Source organism: Indicator indicator, chromosome 1 (assembly GCF_027791375.1).
Source record: "Indicator indicator isolate 239-I01 chromosome 1, UM_Iind_1.1, whole genome shotgun sequence".
In the NCBI taxonomy this organism is placed as follows: Eukaryota; Metazoa; Chordata; class Aves; order Piciformes; family Indicatoridae; genus Indicator; species Indicator indicator.
Genome location: NC_072010.1, coordinates 85,205,745 through 85,222,604, shown reverse-complemented (window position 1 = coordinate 85,222,604; position 16,860 = coordinate 85,205,745). Strand labels below are relative to the sequence as shown.

The following is a 16,860-nucleotide window of genomic DNA, read 5'->3' as shown; positions in this document are numbered from 1 at the left end:
TGTAGCCCCCTTAAGATATTGAAATGCTCTAAGGTCTTCCTGGAGCTTTCTCTTCTACAGGCTGAACAACCTGAACTGCCTCAGCCTGTCTTTATAGGAGAGGTTCTCCAGCCCTCTGATCATCTTTGTAGCACTCCTCTGGACCTGCTCCATCAGGTCTGTATCCTTGTTCTGGGGACTCTAGAGCTGGACACAGTACTCCAGCTGAGGTGACACTAGAGCAGAATGGCAGAATCACCTCTCTTGACCTTCTGGCCACTCTTCCATGCTGCAAGTGTACATTGCTGGCTCATCCAGTGTAACAGTGTGAGAGCTGGAATTCCCCTCCCACACTGGCAATAACCAGGCTAGCTCAGTCTGGAGGCAAATGAAAGCTGTATTTACAAGCAAATCTACAATCTATGATGAAATGCAATGAATATGTACAAATATACACTATTCACAACATTTACAAATATGTGCAATCAGCAGAAAAACACAACCAAGCCCCCTTGGCTTCCCCCTCGGCTTCCCCCTCCCCTCAAGAGGCTGTGTTTCTTCCCCAAGGGGCCTATCCCCAAGGGGCCTCCCCCCAAGGGGCCTCCCCCATCAGCTAGAAGGACTCCCCTGGCAGAAGGCAGAGAGTCAAGAAGTAGAGAGGCTGTTAGCTTGTCAAGGTCAGTCTGTTGTCTTCAGCCAGAAAAGAAGAAGCAGGCAGCCAGAAGATGAGCAAGCTGAGATTGAGAGTCTTTGTTTTTAACAGTAGTTCTTAAACATTTCTATCTCTCCAATGGAAGTGTTTAGAATAATTATTATTTTGCTTTCTTATATCCAATAGTGATTTAATTATATTCTTTCACTTTCTCTGCTCGAACTCTGTGAAGAAAAATTAAAAAGACAGTCTCAAAATCATCACATCCAGCCTGTCCCCATACGGGAGGTGATCCAGCTCTGTGATCATCTTCATGGCCTCTTCTGGAACCACTCCAACATGTCACAGAATTACAGAATTAACCAGGTTGGAAAAGACCTTCAAGATCTTTTCCATGTCCTTTTTGTGTGGGGACACCAGAACTGGGTGCAATATTTCAGATGGGGTCTCATGAGAGCAGAGCAGAGGGGAAGAATTTCTTTTAGTGCCAAGTGAAAAGTTTGCTGCGGTACCTTAGCAGGTGAAGTGATATCCTGCTCTTTAAAAGGCTTGAAGTGAGTTAGAAAGTAGCTCAGTTAATTTTATGTTGCATTCTGCAATTTCTTACCATCTGACTGTTTGTGCATTGGTCCAAGGAAGTGGAAAAGCACACTTTGCCATTTGTTTTTTTTTTTGTACTATTCTGTCTACCTTAGTTATAACCATTAAATGGACCAAAACAAATCATCTTGTAGTGAAAACCAAGGCTTCTTGGTCTTTCTACCTTATATTAGTGGAATTATGTATGTATACAATTTCATGCCAAATCACTTCAAGTCCTATCTTGCCTCCAGTACCTTTCTACCCAGATTTACTCCCAGTGAGTTACACTTATCACTACATTAGCTCAGGACTGAGTTAATGTGTTGTTTCCTGCACTTGATTGTTTTGGCTTTAAAGCCACCATTAAAGCTGTCAAAATTAAACTGCTTGTGTTCCTGTACCATGGGTGGGGGAAGAGCTGGTTCCACGGTAATGGAGATTTCATTTCCTCTCTGTTGTGACAATGCAGTGAAACAATTAATTTCATCAGGCTTAATGGTATAGTATTGAGTGAAGTTGTTCTGCCATTTTTAATAGCACTTAATCTTGAAGCAGATGTAATAAATGAGTTATTATATAAGGGAGTAATGTCTGTGTTTAACAGGATGCACTATGTCTTTTTGCGAACCACTAGGCAAAAAAAAGAAAGCAAAAAAAAAAAAAAATGCCTCCAAATCATCTACAGGCAGAGAAGAACCTAGAGAAAACTTACGTTATAGCTCCAAAGCAAACCCAAACTTGTTTGTGCCCATATCCTAACATGATGCTTTTCCATTCAAGTACACAAAAATCTGCAGAACTTTCAAATAAAAGGTTAAATTCAGCCAAAAAGTTTTGTTGTTGTTTTTTTTTTCCACAGCTGTTATAAAAACCACAACAAACAGTTGTAACAATTGCGGTTTTCTAGGTCTTTTGTGTTGTCATAATGTAGAGAATGGAAGATTGCAAGATGCTTTTGTAGTATTGATCATTGTCTTTCAAGAGCCAACTGTTTTTTCATTAAAGCTCAAGTTGATGGTTCTTTAAAGAACCCCATGACTTTGAAGATACAATAAAAAATTGCTCTGATTCGCTGTTGATTGTACTTCAAAGTCTGCACAGGCTGAGATTGCAGTCTCATACAAAGTGGACTCCAGACAAACTCACCTAATTTAGTTGCCAAACTGGGCTGGAAGGCAAAGCTCATCCTGCTAAGTTTCTCAAAATCACTTCAAATTTCTGTTCCAGGAAGGGGCTGTTTAAACAGAGTCCAAATATTTAACCATTTGCTGTTGTCCACACTGCAATGCTTAGGTCTCTGCATGTGCTGTTAGATCATTTGCTAAGGGATTTTAGAAAAAGCAGTTTTGTTGTGTGGTAAATTATGTTAAATTTATACCAATTGGGGTTTTTTATTATTCTTTTTTCTTTTCTTTGGTTAAACTGTAGAGTCAGATCTGTTCTTCAAACTAATGCAATTCTGGCCTTTATATTCCAATATTTTGCTGTGACTGGGGTCTAAAAATTGATTCAATCAGGATTTACATTAGACAGACTGCTACAATAATTGCATAGTGATTAGTTAAAATGCAGCTTCTTAGAATGTTTTTCCCTTTCTTCTTCTTGCAGCTGAACGAGATATCAATGTTTTCTGTGGAGTACAGACAATTACTATGAAGATAAATTTTTGCACAGTTCTTTTCTCCGGTTATTCTGAGACAGATCTGGCACTGAATGGGAAGCATGGGGATGCCCACTGCAGGGGCTTCATCAATAACAACACCTTTCCAGCAGTGGTCATTTTCATCATCAATTTGAGTACTTTGGAATCCTGTGGAAACACCTTAGTGGTAAGACAAAGTCAAAGTGAAATTGTGGTGTGGCTATTTACGCCTACAAGATCCTGTGTCTTTTACAGAAAATGCTTAATTTTTCTTGCCCAGTTTGAAACGTACATCAAGAAAACCCAGAGAAATCTGGTAATTTATATTCCTGATTAGGATGCTAATCTCTAATCCTGATTATTATAATTTATAATCTTGATTACTAATAAGAAAATGTGGTGGGAAACACACCTCTAATGAGAAAGTAGGTATTTAGGCATTTAATGTAAACTTTTCTTTTTTTCCAGTGGGAAAATTAGATTTTTTTTCCCCCCAAACTATTTTTAAAACTCTTGCTGAACGTGCCTTAAATTTTACTGAAACTTTTCAAATACCCACTTGGAAAATGAAAGCAAAATATTTTGAAGAGTAGGTTAAGTAGAGGAGAATTATAATCTGGGTACCTACTTTTGTGCTCTCAGGCTGAGGCCACATCCTTGGAGACCATTCAAGGTCAAAATTGATGGGGCCCTTAGCAGCCTAATCTAGTTGGGGATGTCCTTTATGTCATTGCAGGAGGGCTGGACAAGATGACCTTTGAGGGTCCCTTTCAACTTGATGCATTCTGTAATTCTGTGATATGAGAGAGGCTTGCTGACTGATCTTACATGTCCTGTGATAAAGCAATGACTTCAGGGTGAATGTTACAGAGGAGATAGTCTGGCCAGAGGACCCAACCCACAGTCAACACCTCTGCTAGCTGTGCCATGAGGGGTTCCATCTTCTTGGAAGATCTCAGCTCAGTATGGAACCACTTGGCAACAAAATGAAGTTTTCCAGCAAATTTTGAACATTTAAGATTAAAAAAAAAGGTTGTATAACTTCCAGTCAATTCATGACCAAAAAGTCAAAATGTGAGACTGAAGTTCAGATTTGTATGTTCAGCTCTGATCTCGTAGTGCATGGCCACTCTGTGCTATGGTGTTTTACTCTTTTGCCAGGTGTTGTGACTTCAGTGTCTCCATTTTATGTTTCATAGATTGTTTTGGGTTGGAAGGGACCTTGAAGATCATCTAGCTCCAACTCCCCTGGCATTGGTCACCTTCCCAATGGCCAGATAGCTCAAGGCCTCATCCAGCCTGGACTCAAACACATCCAGGGAGGGGGCATCCACAACCTCCCTGGGCAGCCTGTTCCAGGGTCTCACCACCCTCACTGTAAAGAATTTCTTTCTAATATTTAGTGCCGCTAATATTTGTTCAGCTAATGACCAAATCTAAGACTTAGCTGTGGGTAAGGTTTTGGAACCAGAATCTGTTCCAGGAGATGACTTCTGCTCTCTTAGCTGGACAGCTAAGTCTGTTTTGTATCTGTATAATTTCATTTTCCTCAGTTAAGCTGTGAGTAGAGTGGGGGAATTCGGGTCTCAAGCCTTCTAAACTAAGTGAGAGGAGAGTGGTTCAGTTTGTGTGCATATCACACTGTACAAACAGTGAGGAATTGTATCACAGATCTATGAATAACTTGCAAGTCTAAAAATTTATTATTTTGAAGGCTTATATTCTATCTGGAATTCATAGTTGCACTTGATGGTACCTGTCAGCTTTTATAACTCCCTTGATTTGTTGCTAAGAGTTTTGCAGAACTGGGCTGAAATATTTGATATGCTCTGTGACCTTTTTGCTTCAGGCTGAGTTTTCTTTTAAAAATTCAACAACAAAAACCCCAGTTCAGCAAGTTCGAGGTTCTCTTTTCCTATTTTTCCCTGAAAAGCTGTAGCATCTTCATGACTTGCAGTAGGATAGTTTGCCAAGAGGTAACTTCTTCCTCTTCCATCACATTGTAAACTTGGTATTTGATTGTCAAACTATTAAAATGATGTTTAAAAAAGCCCACAATCCAGTAAGTCCAAATAGTTGGAACTCCCCATGAAGCCCTGATAAGGCTGCACAGGATACGAAGACAAAGTAGCAGCAGCTAAAAATAGAACCAAAAATTCCACTCATCCTCCCTCTCTTTATGCATGCTGGGCCACAAACAAAGAGGATAAAGGAGCAGGGAGCATTTCTTATCATGTTCCCCACACTGGAGTAGTACAATCCTATGCATTTCTTGGCTGTGTTTCACAGCAAAGACCTTCACACTCATTTGCAATAAAAATAAACACAACAGTTCAGGCAAAACTTGGGTACAACTGAGGCCTGTCTGTAGATGTAACTTTTGATTTTTTCGAGGTGGGGTGGTGAGGAAGCTAAACAGAGCTGTGTAAGAGTTCTAGTCTATGTTTTTCAGGCAAGGAATAGATACAGGAAAATTGAATTTTCGTCATTTTCTTGCCATTTAGCAAATTATTAGGTACTATTGGCACAGTGTATAGCTGCATTTGTCTTCCAGCCAACTTTACTGTATACAAATCAAAATACCTGCTGTGTATCCTGTACTGAGTGCAAAATATTGCAACTTGTGCACCTCAGAATGATTATTCCACAAATAAATGTCTTTTAAAGTAACTGTATTCTAAAGCTGTTGAAAGCATCTGTTTTTCCAATGCACTTATACAAAAGAAAGGTTACGTTGGAAGTCCACTGCCACGTCAATTTTGCCTTCTCTGCCCAGTGAGACAGTAACTTGTGACGCTTATTTGCTGTTTGCAAACCTCTCCTGTATTCAGATCAGTAGCTTCAGAGGGAGTGCAGCTGGGCTGCTACCAGGAGGAAAATGTCCTTCAGTTTTCTGGAGAGCTGCATGTTGTTGCTGGCTCTGTGCACTGTGAGCCTGAGCAGCTCAGGACAGCATGTGTCCAGGGACTGAATCATAGAATCACAGAATGGTACAGGTTGGAAGGGACCTCTGGAAATCATTGAGTCTAACCCTCCTGCCAGAGCAGGATCACCTAGGGCAGACCACACAGGAACACGTTTGGAAAGTCTCAGACTCCAGATTCTCTGAGAAGCCTGTTCCAGGGTTCCAGCATCCTCACAGCAAAGGAGTTTTTCCTCAGGTTGAGGTGGAACTTCCTGTGTTCTAGTTTGTATCCTTTGACCCTCATCCTATCACAAGACACCAGTGAAAAAAGACTGACCCCTTCCTCTTGGCATGCACCCTTAAGATATTTATAATACTGATCAGATGTCCTCTTAATCTTCTCTTTTCCAAAATAAACAGCCCCAGGTCTCTCAGCCTTTCCTCATCAGACAGATGTTCCTGTCCCTTCATTATCCTCACAGTCCTACAGTGGACTCTTTCTAGTATTTCCCTGTCCCTCTTGAACTGGAAAGCCCAGAAGTGGACACGATGCTCCAGATGTGATCTCACTGGGGCAGAGTAGAGAGAGATAAAATCTCCCTCGACTGAATTAAGATTGCACTTTTCAGCTCTTGAATTTCTGACATTGTTGCTTTGCACGGAGTTTATAATTTAGTTTTAGAGATGTACAATGGAAACAAAACCACAAAGATCAGCTCTTTGGCTTCTATCTACTTATAAAATAGATTAGTTTCAACATGTCAGAAAAAAAGTTCAAGAGTGACAGAGCGTTTTTTTCTGTGAATTAAGTTATTTGCATGTTGGCTTTATTATTGCATATGGAAGCTCATTTTAAGCTAACTTTTTAACAGCTTTTCCCAGTAGGTCATGAGAATTCAATGGGAATGCTCAGAAAAAGTACCTACCCCAAAGAGTTCTTCCAGGATCCATCAGTTGTTTTCAAATGCTGCTCAAGTCTGTGTTCTAAGAAGAGGAATATCCCTTGTGAATTGTGTATGCATGATTTTGGGGAGGTGAAGAAAAGGACACAATGTTATTAAACTAAATTAATTTTTGAAGGGTTTCCTGAAGATATCTCTGGGTAAATTATGGGATAAAGCATCAATGTCCTTAGGTATTTCCTTTCTATTCTACATTTAACTTTCTGATAATAGTAATTTCCCATCTTCCTCCACAGGTATCCTCAGCTCGAGGTATCAATGCTTATGGAAATACCTCAGTGGTACAGATAGGTAATGTCTCAGGATATATTGATACACCAGACCCTCCAACAATTATCAGCTATTTGCCTGGGCTTCTGTACAAATTTAGCTGTAGCTATCCACTGGAGTACTTGGTGAACAATACACAGCTTGCTTCGTAAGTGTGCTTTTTATTTCTACATGTTTATTCCCATTTTGTGCAAGCCCCTCTCTCTCTCTCTCTCTCTATATATATATATATATATATGCATGTTCACCTAAATATATGCATACTGTGGCAGTATTCTCAAGATTGTAATTTTTAGCTCTGCAAGGGTCCAAGGAATGGAAAAAACACTGAAAAATGAGGTGATACAAAAGAAATTTTGTAGAATCATTGTATAAGTAACATAGTTTTTGAAGAGAGCCTCAGATAATGTAAAACTTCCCTTAAAATTCAGGTGCTCTGATGAAAAATGTCAGCAGAAATAAAATGGAAATGCTTCATGAAATAGTTTGCAAGCATGTGAATATAAAGTGCAAAAGAAAGTATTTCCACAAATAAACCTTCTGCATCATGAAGAGTGGGTTTCTTTTTTGTCACTTTGCCTCTCTGCTAATTATTTTTCTGATTTGTGTTTTTTTCCACAGTACCCATTACTTTCTGCATAGTTAAGGTTGTCACTGTTTCCACTATAAATTCCATTTCCTGAAGTTTATATCTCAAAAGCATAAAACAAGTCCATGTGATATGGCTCATTGAGTTTTTTTTTTTCTTAATGATAAAGAGCACTGAAGTATATAAACACAAAAATAAGATACCTTTCTTTATGTTGATTTTGGGTTTCTGGTTCTGTTGTAGGTCATCAGCTGCTATTTCTGTAAGAGAGAACAATGGTACATTTATCAGCACTTTGAATTTGTTGCTTTACAATGTGAGTATAAAACACGCCACTATAACCTGGAACAAATTAATCTCTGCAGTATGTGAGTACAAGCTGCGTTAGAAGGGCAAAATAAACTCCTCTGCATTATTTGCTATTAGAATCACAGAATTATGGAATTTTTTTGGTTGGAAAAAACCTCTAAGATCGTAGAGTCCAACCAAAAACCTAACACTGCCATGGCCATTAAACCATGTTGCAAAGTGCCATGTACACATGTTTCTTGAACATCTCCGGGGATGGTGACTCCACAATCTCCCTAGGCAGCCTGTGTCAATGCCTGAACACTCTTGCAGGAAAGAAATTTTTGGTAATATCCAACCTAAACCTTCCCTGGCACAATTTGTGGCCATTTCCTCTCTATTGCTTCATACTAGGGAAAAGATTCCAGCTTCTAGTTCACTCCAACCTTCTTTCAGGGGGTTGTAGAGAGCAATGTGATCTCCTCTGAGCCTCCTCTTCTCCAGACTAAACAACCTCAGCTGCTCCTCATAAGACCTGTTCTCCAGACCCTTCACCAGCTTTGATGCTGTTATGTGAACATGCCCCAGCACCATAATATCCTGCCTATAGTGAGGAGCCCAGAACTGAACCCAGTGTTCGAGATGTGGCTGCACCAGTGCCAAGTACAGAGACATGATAGCTTCCCTGCTCCTGCTGGCCACACTATTTCTGATTCAGGCCAGGATGCTGGTGGCCTCCTTGGCACCACCTGAGCACACTGATGACTCATGGCTGTCAACCAGCAGCTTCAGGTCCTTTTCTGTTGGGCACCTTTCCAGCCACTCTGCCCCAAGCCTGTGGGGTTGTGACTCAGATGCAGCACCGAGCACTTGGCTTTGTTAAAGCTCATGCAATTCCTTGTTAAACCTCATACAATTCTTTGTTAAACCTTATACAATTCCATTCCTACTCCTCCCGTTAACCAGGCCTTTCATAGAATCATAGAACTGTTGAGGTTGGAAAACACCTCTGAGACCCTTTCACCTGAGCATTTTTGTTTCTGAATTCACATGTCCTTTTCATCTGCATGTACCTGTTGTCTTGTATTTCTATGGCTGGTCTTGGAGGGCTGGAGCACCTCCCCTATGGGGACAGGCTGCGAGAGTTGGTTTTGTTCAGCCTGCAGAAGGGAAGGCTCTAGGGAGACCTTATAGCAGCCTTTCAGTACCTGAAGGAGGCTGCAGGAAAGCTGTGGAGGGACTTTCTACAAGGACTTGTGGTGATAGGACATAGGAGAATGAATTGAACCTGGAAAAGGGGAGATTTAGTCTGGCTATTAGGAAGAATTTTTTTATAGTGAGGGGGGTGAGACACTAGAACAGGTTGCCCAGGGAGGTGATGGATGCCCCCTCCCTGGGGGTGTTCAAGGCCAGGCTGCATAGGGCCTTTAGCAACCTGGTCTAGTGGGAGGTGTCCCTGCTGATGGCAGTGGGGTTGGAGCTAGATGATCTTTAAGGTCCCTTCCAACCCAAACCATTCAGTGATTCTGTGATACATATTCTTTTTGTTCTGTGTTTATCTAGTTCCTCAATTTGCAGCTCTGGCCTTCAGGTTGTAAAGCCACGTGACAAATCAGTTGTAACAATTAGCATACTTCAGAGTGCATGCTTGAGTTTGCTTTTATTGTACTTATGTGTGTGAGTGTATGGATATTACTGTATATATGTGTGTGTATGTATCTATAGGTACATAACACTGACAGTACACTCTAAAATTCTGTAAAAATATTCCAAACCTGTTCCCTCAGCATTATAAAATCATAGAATCATAGAATCAGTCAGGGTTGGAAGGGACCACAAGGATCATCTAGTTCCAACCCCCCTGCCATGGGCAGGGACACCTCACACTACATCAGGCTGACCAGAGCCTCATCCAGCCTGGCCTTAAACACCTCCAGGGATGGGGCCTCAACCACCTCCCTGGACAACCCATTCCAGGCTCTCACCACTCTCAAGGTGAAGAACTTCTTCCTCACGTCCAGTCTGAATCTCCCCACTTCCAGCTTTATTCCATTCCCCTAGTCCTATCACTACCTGATATCTGAAAAAGTCCCTCCCCAGCTTTCTTGTAGGCCCCCTTCAGATACTGTAAATTAAACTATCACTGTTTCTGATGTATTTTTATGTTCAGGCCTCATCAGAATCTTTTGATCAACTGTAACTGTAGTAAGGGATGTAGGATTTGTTCCAAATCTGTAGCCCACTGTACTTGTTTTATCGTTTTAGGGGCTGTCAAGATTTTTAAGGGTTAAATAATTTTCACAGCTTTCAGCTACTACTTCTTCCATATGTTTTAGGTGATTCAAGTTGAATGTGCATTATTGTAAAACCTTTTATTACCTAAATATGGCTGGTGACAGTAAAACATGAAAAATGCACAGACCTCTACTTAACATTAATCCAGGAAATTATGTTTTCATGTTGATTAAACCTTTTATTCATACATTTTAAATACCTGATTTAAAAATCAGATTTTCAATCTATCAGGCATCATTTTGGTAAATTATGAATCCTTTTTTTTCTTCCTTTGCATTATTATTCATGCCATCATGATGCAGAGTTATAATTCATGCATCTGATTTAAAAGTCAGTGCTTTATGCTTTGAACATAATGAGCTATAAATATTGTAACAGGACATTTTTCCAACGGCATGCTTTAGGAAAAAAATCATGTTTGTTTGGCAGAGCAGAGCTCCAAATAACAACCTCTAATCTATTAAAATGAAGATTATACTTCTCTCATTTTTTATATAAACCTGGGACCAGAAAGATGGGGCAGAACAAGGGTAGCCAAACTTCTCAATTTTCAGGACAAGCACTGACAAACACATTTGCTGCCTTTCAAGGCCCAATCCTGCAAACAGGTATCAATGCTATTGGTGCTTGTAATGAGCACACTTTTCCTCAGATACCACATAGAATCATAGAATGGTTTGAGTTGGAAGGGACCACCAAAGGTTATCTAGTCCAACCCCTTGCAGTGCCCACAGATTTCCTCCATTAGATCAGGTTGCCCAGAGACCTGTCGAGCCTGACCTTGAATATCTCTGAGGATGGGGCCCACAATTACCTCTCAGGGCAACCTGTTCCAGAGTTCTGCTACCCTCATGGTAAAGAACTTCCTCCTAATGTCCAACCTTAATCTACTCTTCTCTAGTTTAAAACCATTGGCCCTTGTCCTATCATGACAGGCTTTCGTAAGCAGTCCCTTTCCAGCCTTCTTATACACCCCCTTCAGATACTGGAAGGCTGCTATTAGGTCTCCGTGGAGTCTTCTCTTCTGCAGGCTGAACAACCCCAGCTCCCTCATGTGTCCTTGGAGCAGAGGTATTCCAGCCCCTTGATCATTTTTGTGGCTGTCCTCTGGACCTGTGTTGACACATATTGAGGGCTCCAGACCTGAATGCAGTACACCAGGTGAGGTCTCACCAGAGCAAAGTGGCAGAATCACCTCTCTCGTTGTGCTGGCCATGGTTCTTTTGATGTAGCCCAGGATGTGATTGGCCTTCTGGACTGCAAGTGCACACTGCCTGCTCACATCCAGCTTCTCGTCCATCAGCACCCCCAAGTCCATTTCCACAGGGCTGCTTTGTATCACCTCATCCCCCAGTCTATATTGATAGTGAGGATTGTTTCAGCCCAGGTCCAGGAGCCTGCGTTTGGTCTTCTTGAACCTCATGAGGTTCACCTGTGCTCACCTCTCCAGTTTGTCCAAGTCCCTCTGGACGACATCCCGTCCCTACAGCTTATCAACAGCACCATTCAGCTTGGTGTTATCTGCGAACTTGCTGATGGTGCGCTCGATCCCACTGTGTATATCACTGATATTGAACAGTACAGGTCCCAGTATGGACCCCTGAAGGACACCACTTGTCACTATTCTCCATCTGGATTTCATCAGTCCACCTGTCAAATCCATCTCTCTCCAACTTGGCAAGTAGGATTTTGTGAGGGACCATGTCAAAGAACTTTCAGAAGTTCAGATAGATGACACCCATAGGTCCTCCCTTGTCCACTACTGTAGTCACTCCATCATAGAAAGCCACTAGGTTCATCAGGAAGGACTTGCCTTTAGTGAAGACATGTTGGCTGTTTTGATCACCGCCCTGTCTTCCATGTGCTTTGTCAGAGCTTCTAGGAGAATATGTCCCATAATCTTTCCAGGCACAGAGATGAGGCTGACAGGTTGGTAGTTCCCAGAGTCCTCTTCCTACCCATTTTAAAAACGTGTGTAATGTGTCCCTTCTTCCAGTCACCAGGGACTTCACCTGACTGCCAGAGCTTTTCAAATATTGTGGAGAGTGTCCTGGCGAATACATCATCCGATGCTCTCAGGACTCTTGGATGCGTCTCATCAGGTTCCATAAACTTGTGTACATTCAGGTTCCTCAGCTAGTCATGAACCTGATTTTCACATACAGAGTGAGGGACTTCACTGCCCTTATCCCCATCCTGTGTTTTTTTAGCTTCAGAGGTGTTAGTAGAGAGGTTGCCAGTGAAGACTAAGAAAAACAGTTGTTGAGAACCTCAGCCTTCTCCTCATCTGTTGTTACTAGCTCACCATTCTTGTTCTTCAGGGGGAGGTACATCTTCCTTAACATTCTTTTTTTTTTTTTTTCCATTTACATACCTGCAGAAACACTTCTTATTCTTCACATCCTTTGTCAAGTTCAGCTCCTACCTACCCTGGACTTCCTGACCTCATTCCTACACAATCAGACATCCCTGTATTCTTCCCAGGACACCTGTCCCTGCTTCCACTGCCTGTGCAACTCCTTCTTGCCTTTTAGCTTGATGAGCAGGTCTCATCTCAGCCACTCTCATCTCTTCTCTTCCTTGCTAGACTTATTGCACCTAGGTCAAGATCTCTTTCATTCTGTTGGACATGTCCTTATAGATCTGCCAGCTCATTTCTGCTCCCTTGTCCCTGAGGACCATTTCACAGGGTGTCCTACTGACTAACTCCTTGAAAGCTGGAAGTTTGCTTTTATGAAATTCAGGGTCCTGACTGTGCTCCTTGACTGATTTGTGACCATTAGTACTACAAATTCCACAAGTGCATGATCACTGCAGTCCAGGCTGCCTCCAATCTTGACATCCCTAATGAGCTTGCCAGCACTGGTGGCCAATAGATCCAGTATTGCATCTCTGAGGCTATGGGTGTCTATTGCTTGTGTCAAGAAGTTATTGTCAAAGCACTCCAGGAGCCTCCTGGATTGCCTACACAGAATCACAGAATTATTGAGGCTGGAACAGACCTCTGAGGTCATCAACCCCAGCGTATGCCCCAATGCCACCACATGGACTATACCATGCCACTGAGTGACACATCCAATCTTTCCTTAAGCACCTCCAGGGATGGCAACTCCACCACCTCCTTGGGCAGTCCATTCCAGTGTCCTGTCCCTCCTGAACTGGAGAGCCCAGTACTGGATGCAATATTCCAGGTGATGTCTCACTAGGGCAGAGTTTAATACCAAGACATATAAGAGGTTTTCACCAAACCTAAATGGTTTTGTGCTTTTAGGCTTTCTTATAGGTGTCCATCTAAATGAATAAAAGCTCCTCCTTAAGAAAAAACACCTGCAACTATGGAACATGAGAGTGAAGGGCTTGTTGCAAAATGTGACAGAGCTCCATATTAGGGAAATATATTAGAGAAATGTAAAATTAATTTTAAAGAATTTCAAACTAAAGCAGGGTAGACTCCATCATCAGTAAATTTGCAGATGACACCAAGCTGGGAGCAGGTGTTGATCTGTTAGAAGGTAGAAGGGCTCTGCAGAGGGACCTTGACAGGCTGGACAGATGGGCAGAGTCCAACATGATGGAATTCAACAAATCCAAGTGCCAGGTGCTGCACTTGGGCCACAACAACCCCATGCAGAGCTACAGGCTGGGGTCAGAGTGGCTGGAGAGCAGCCAGGCAGAAAGGGACCTGGGGGTACTGGTCAACAGCCTCCTGAACATGAGCCAGCAGTGTGCCCAGGTGGCCAAGAGAGCCAATGCCATCCTGGCCTGCATCAGGCATAGTGTGGCCAGCAGGAGCAGGGAGGTCATTGTACCCCTGTACACAGCACTGGTTAGGCCACACCTTGAGTACTGTGTCCAGTTCTGGGCCCCTCAGTTTAGGAAAGATGTTGAATTGCTGGAGCATGTCCAGAGAAGGGCAACGAGGCTGGGGAGAGGCCTTGAGCACAAGCCCTAAGAGGAGAGGCTGAGGGAGCTGGGACTGTTTAGCCTGGAGAAGAGGAGGCTCAGGGGAGACCTCATTGCTGTCTACAACTACCTGAAGGGAGGTTGTAGCCAGGAGGGGGTTGGTCTCTTCTCCCAGGCAACCAGCACCAGAACAAGAGGACACAGTCTCAAGCTGCGCCAGGGGAGGTTTAGGCTGGAGGTGAGGAGAAAGTTCTTCACAGAGAGAGTGGTTGGCCATTGGAATGTGCTGCCCAGGGAGGTGGTGGAGTCACCATCCCTGGAGGTGTTCAAGAGGGGATTGGACGTGGCACTTGGTGCCATGGTTTAGATAGGCATGAGGTGTAGGGTGACAGGTTGGACTCGATGATCCTTGAGGTCTCTTCCAACCTTCTTGATTCTATGATTCTATGATTCTATGATTCTATGATTCTATGATTCTATGATTCTATGATTCTATGATTCTATATTAGACATTAGGAAGAAATTCTTTGCTATGAGACACTGGAACAGGTTGACCAGAGAATTTGTGGACTCCTCATCCTTGGAAGTGTTGAAGACCAGGCTGGATAAGGTTTGTGCAAGTCACTCTAGTGGGAGTTGTTGGAACCAAACAATCTTTAAGGTCCTTTCCAACTCAAGCCGTTCTATGAATCTATGAGGGTAAGCTTACCTGATCTCACCAGAATGGATCATCATGGGCTCTCTGAAGTCTGCAGAGCTGGTCTGTGTGTCCATGTGTTCCTGTGAAGGCATCTCATGCTGCAGAGGTTGAATAGTTGGCATGCTGTTAATTTTGGCATGGTTTCCTTGGGAAAAAAAAAAAAGAAAACAAACAAACAAACAAAAGCTTATTTTTTGTACTTAATCATTCTTGTTGCTGTCAGCTGTGACTCTTGGTCTTGCCTGCTCTGCTGTACCTGGTCAAAATTCTGTTTTAGAGGATTTCTCTTATGTATTGATTGTTTTGACCTCATGGTCAAAGAGGTCTCAGCATGCTGAATCACTGTGCTTTCTGGATTCACAACGTATTTGACACAGGTGATGTTACCACAAAGCTCATTTTGCTGTGCTGCATTAATATTTGTCACTCAGATCTGTGTCATGGTTTTGTGGCTAAAGTGACATTAATGATTCAGCTTTTGAACAAGAAACCAATCATCCAGGTGCATCTGTGTCATAGTATATGGGGAATTTGTTATATGCAGCTTCCTTGAAACAGCTTTCTTTTAACTACTAGAAGTTAAATGAAAATTTTATTACTTGCAGTCTTCAACAAGCTAATTTTGATAGAAACTACACTTTATATTGTAGAATGTATGATAGAATGTCTTGAGTTGGAAGGGACCTTAAAGATCATCTAGTTCCAACCCCCCTGCCATAGACAGTGTCACCTGCCACTAGACCTGTTTGCTTAGAGCCTCCTCTATCCTGGTCTTCAACAGTTCCAGGAATGAGGTATCCACAACTCCTCTGGACATACCTCTCCAATGTGTCAAAACCTTCATATATGTTCTCCCAGACTGCAGCTTAAAATATATAAAACCTGGTGGCATTGTTATCTCCACTAAATTAAGTAACTTTAACAACATTTCCTGGGAAAGGGTGCACTGTGATAGCCCAGTTAACCTTCTCCTTTAGAAAACCACAGTAGCTGCTACATTTGCCTGTGTGTTCCAGGAGACTTGCTAAAGTATAAATGAATGATGCAAGTGATAGGACGAGGGGAAACGTCCTGAAATTGTGTCATGGGAGGTTTAGATTGAATATGAGAAAAAATTTATTTCCTGCAAGAGTAGTCAGGTGATGAAACAGGCTGCAAAGGGAGGTGGTGGAGTCACTATCCCTAGAGGTGTTCAAGAAAAGTATGGCCATGGCACTTTGGGAAATGGTTTAGTGGCCATGATGTTGGGTCAATGGTCAGACCTGATGATCTGGGAGGTCTTTGCCAGCAAAGACAATTCTATGATTCTATAAAACATCATCCTCAGAAGAGTTTCACAGGATAAGGCCAGTCAAATGTCATTATCTTTAAAAACAAACTTGTAGGCAAATGTCCTAGCACTGCATCTTGCTTCTCCCCTTATGGAGAACAAAGTAAACAACTCTCTTACACAGAAAGGTCAGAAAAATGGACATTCAGTCTGTGGATGCAGATGGGTGGCATTTCTGGTACACTGAGGCAATGTTTGTTTTTCAGGATTCAACCTACAGCCAGCAACTGCTTATTCCAAGTACAGGTTTACCTTTGAAAACCAAAATATACGCAGCTGTAAGAGCAACCAACCTTGATGGCAGGTACTCTAAAGGATGCTCTTTCTTTTCTTGCTAGCTCTTCAGCTCTTGGTGTTGCAAGTTTTCCCTAGTTTAGAAGCAACTCTCTTTCTTCATAACATTTTGTTTGTCAAAATAACGGTTGGTGTTTGATAATTACTGCTCTTAGTTGAATGGTATCAGATCTTTGATGGCAAATACATATCTTGCTGCTGTCCTCATTGCAAAAGTTTACCTGAATTATGCTTTACATCCTATATTTCTGTTTAAGAATGGGCCTCTGTAAGATCAAGTGAGAAACTGCAGGGCTTTTCTAAGTGGACTGGTTTTGATTTCTGGTTCTATGTGGCTGTGACTTTTGAGAGGAGGTATGTGCTAGTGTGATGGCTAACTTGCATGGTTAACTGCTGTGCTGAGTTTCAGTGGTGGGAAGAAACAGCTGACACAAGGGGAATGCAGAACAACTTGTACGTGGCCTGTCAA

General features: G+C 42.2%; 1 protein-coding gene across 1 annotated transcript in view; it reads left to right on the top strand.

Moving 5' to 3' along the window:
* ZPLD1 (zona pellucida like domain containing 1) overlaps positions 1-16,860 on the top strand; it is a 32,235-nt gene that overhangs the window by 4,560 nt on the left and 10,815 nt on the right. The window contains exons 2-5 of the mRNA XM_054387987.1: positions 2,822-3,042; positions 6,959-7,140; positions 7,825-7,897; positions 16,304-16,401. Of these exons, the coding sequence (XP_054243962.1) occupies positions 2,822-3,042; positions 6,959-7,140; positions 7,825-7,897; positions 16,304-16,401 (574 nt within the window). The remainder of the gene's footprint in view (positions 1-2,821; positions 3,043-6,958; positions 7,141-7,824; positions 7,898-16,303; positions 16,402-16,860) is intronic.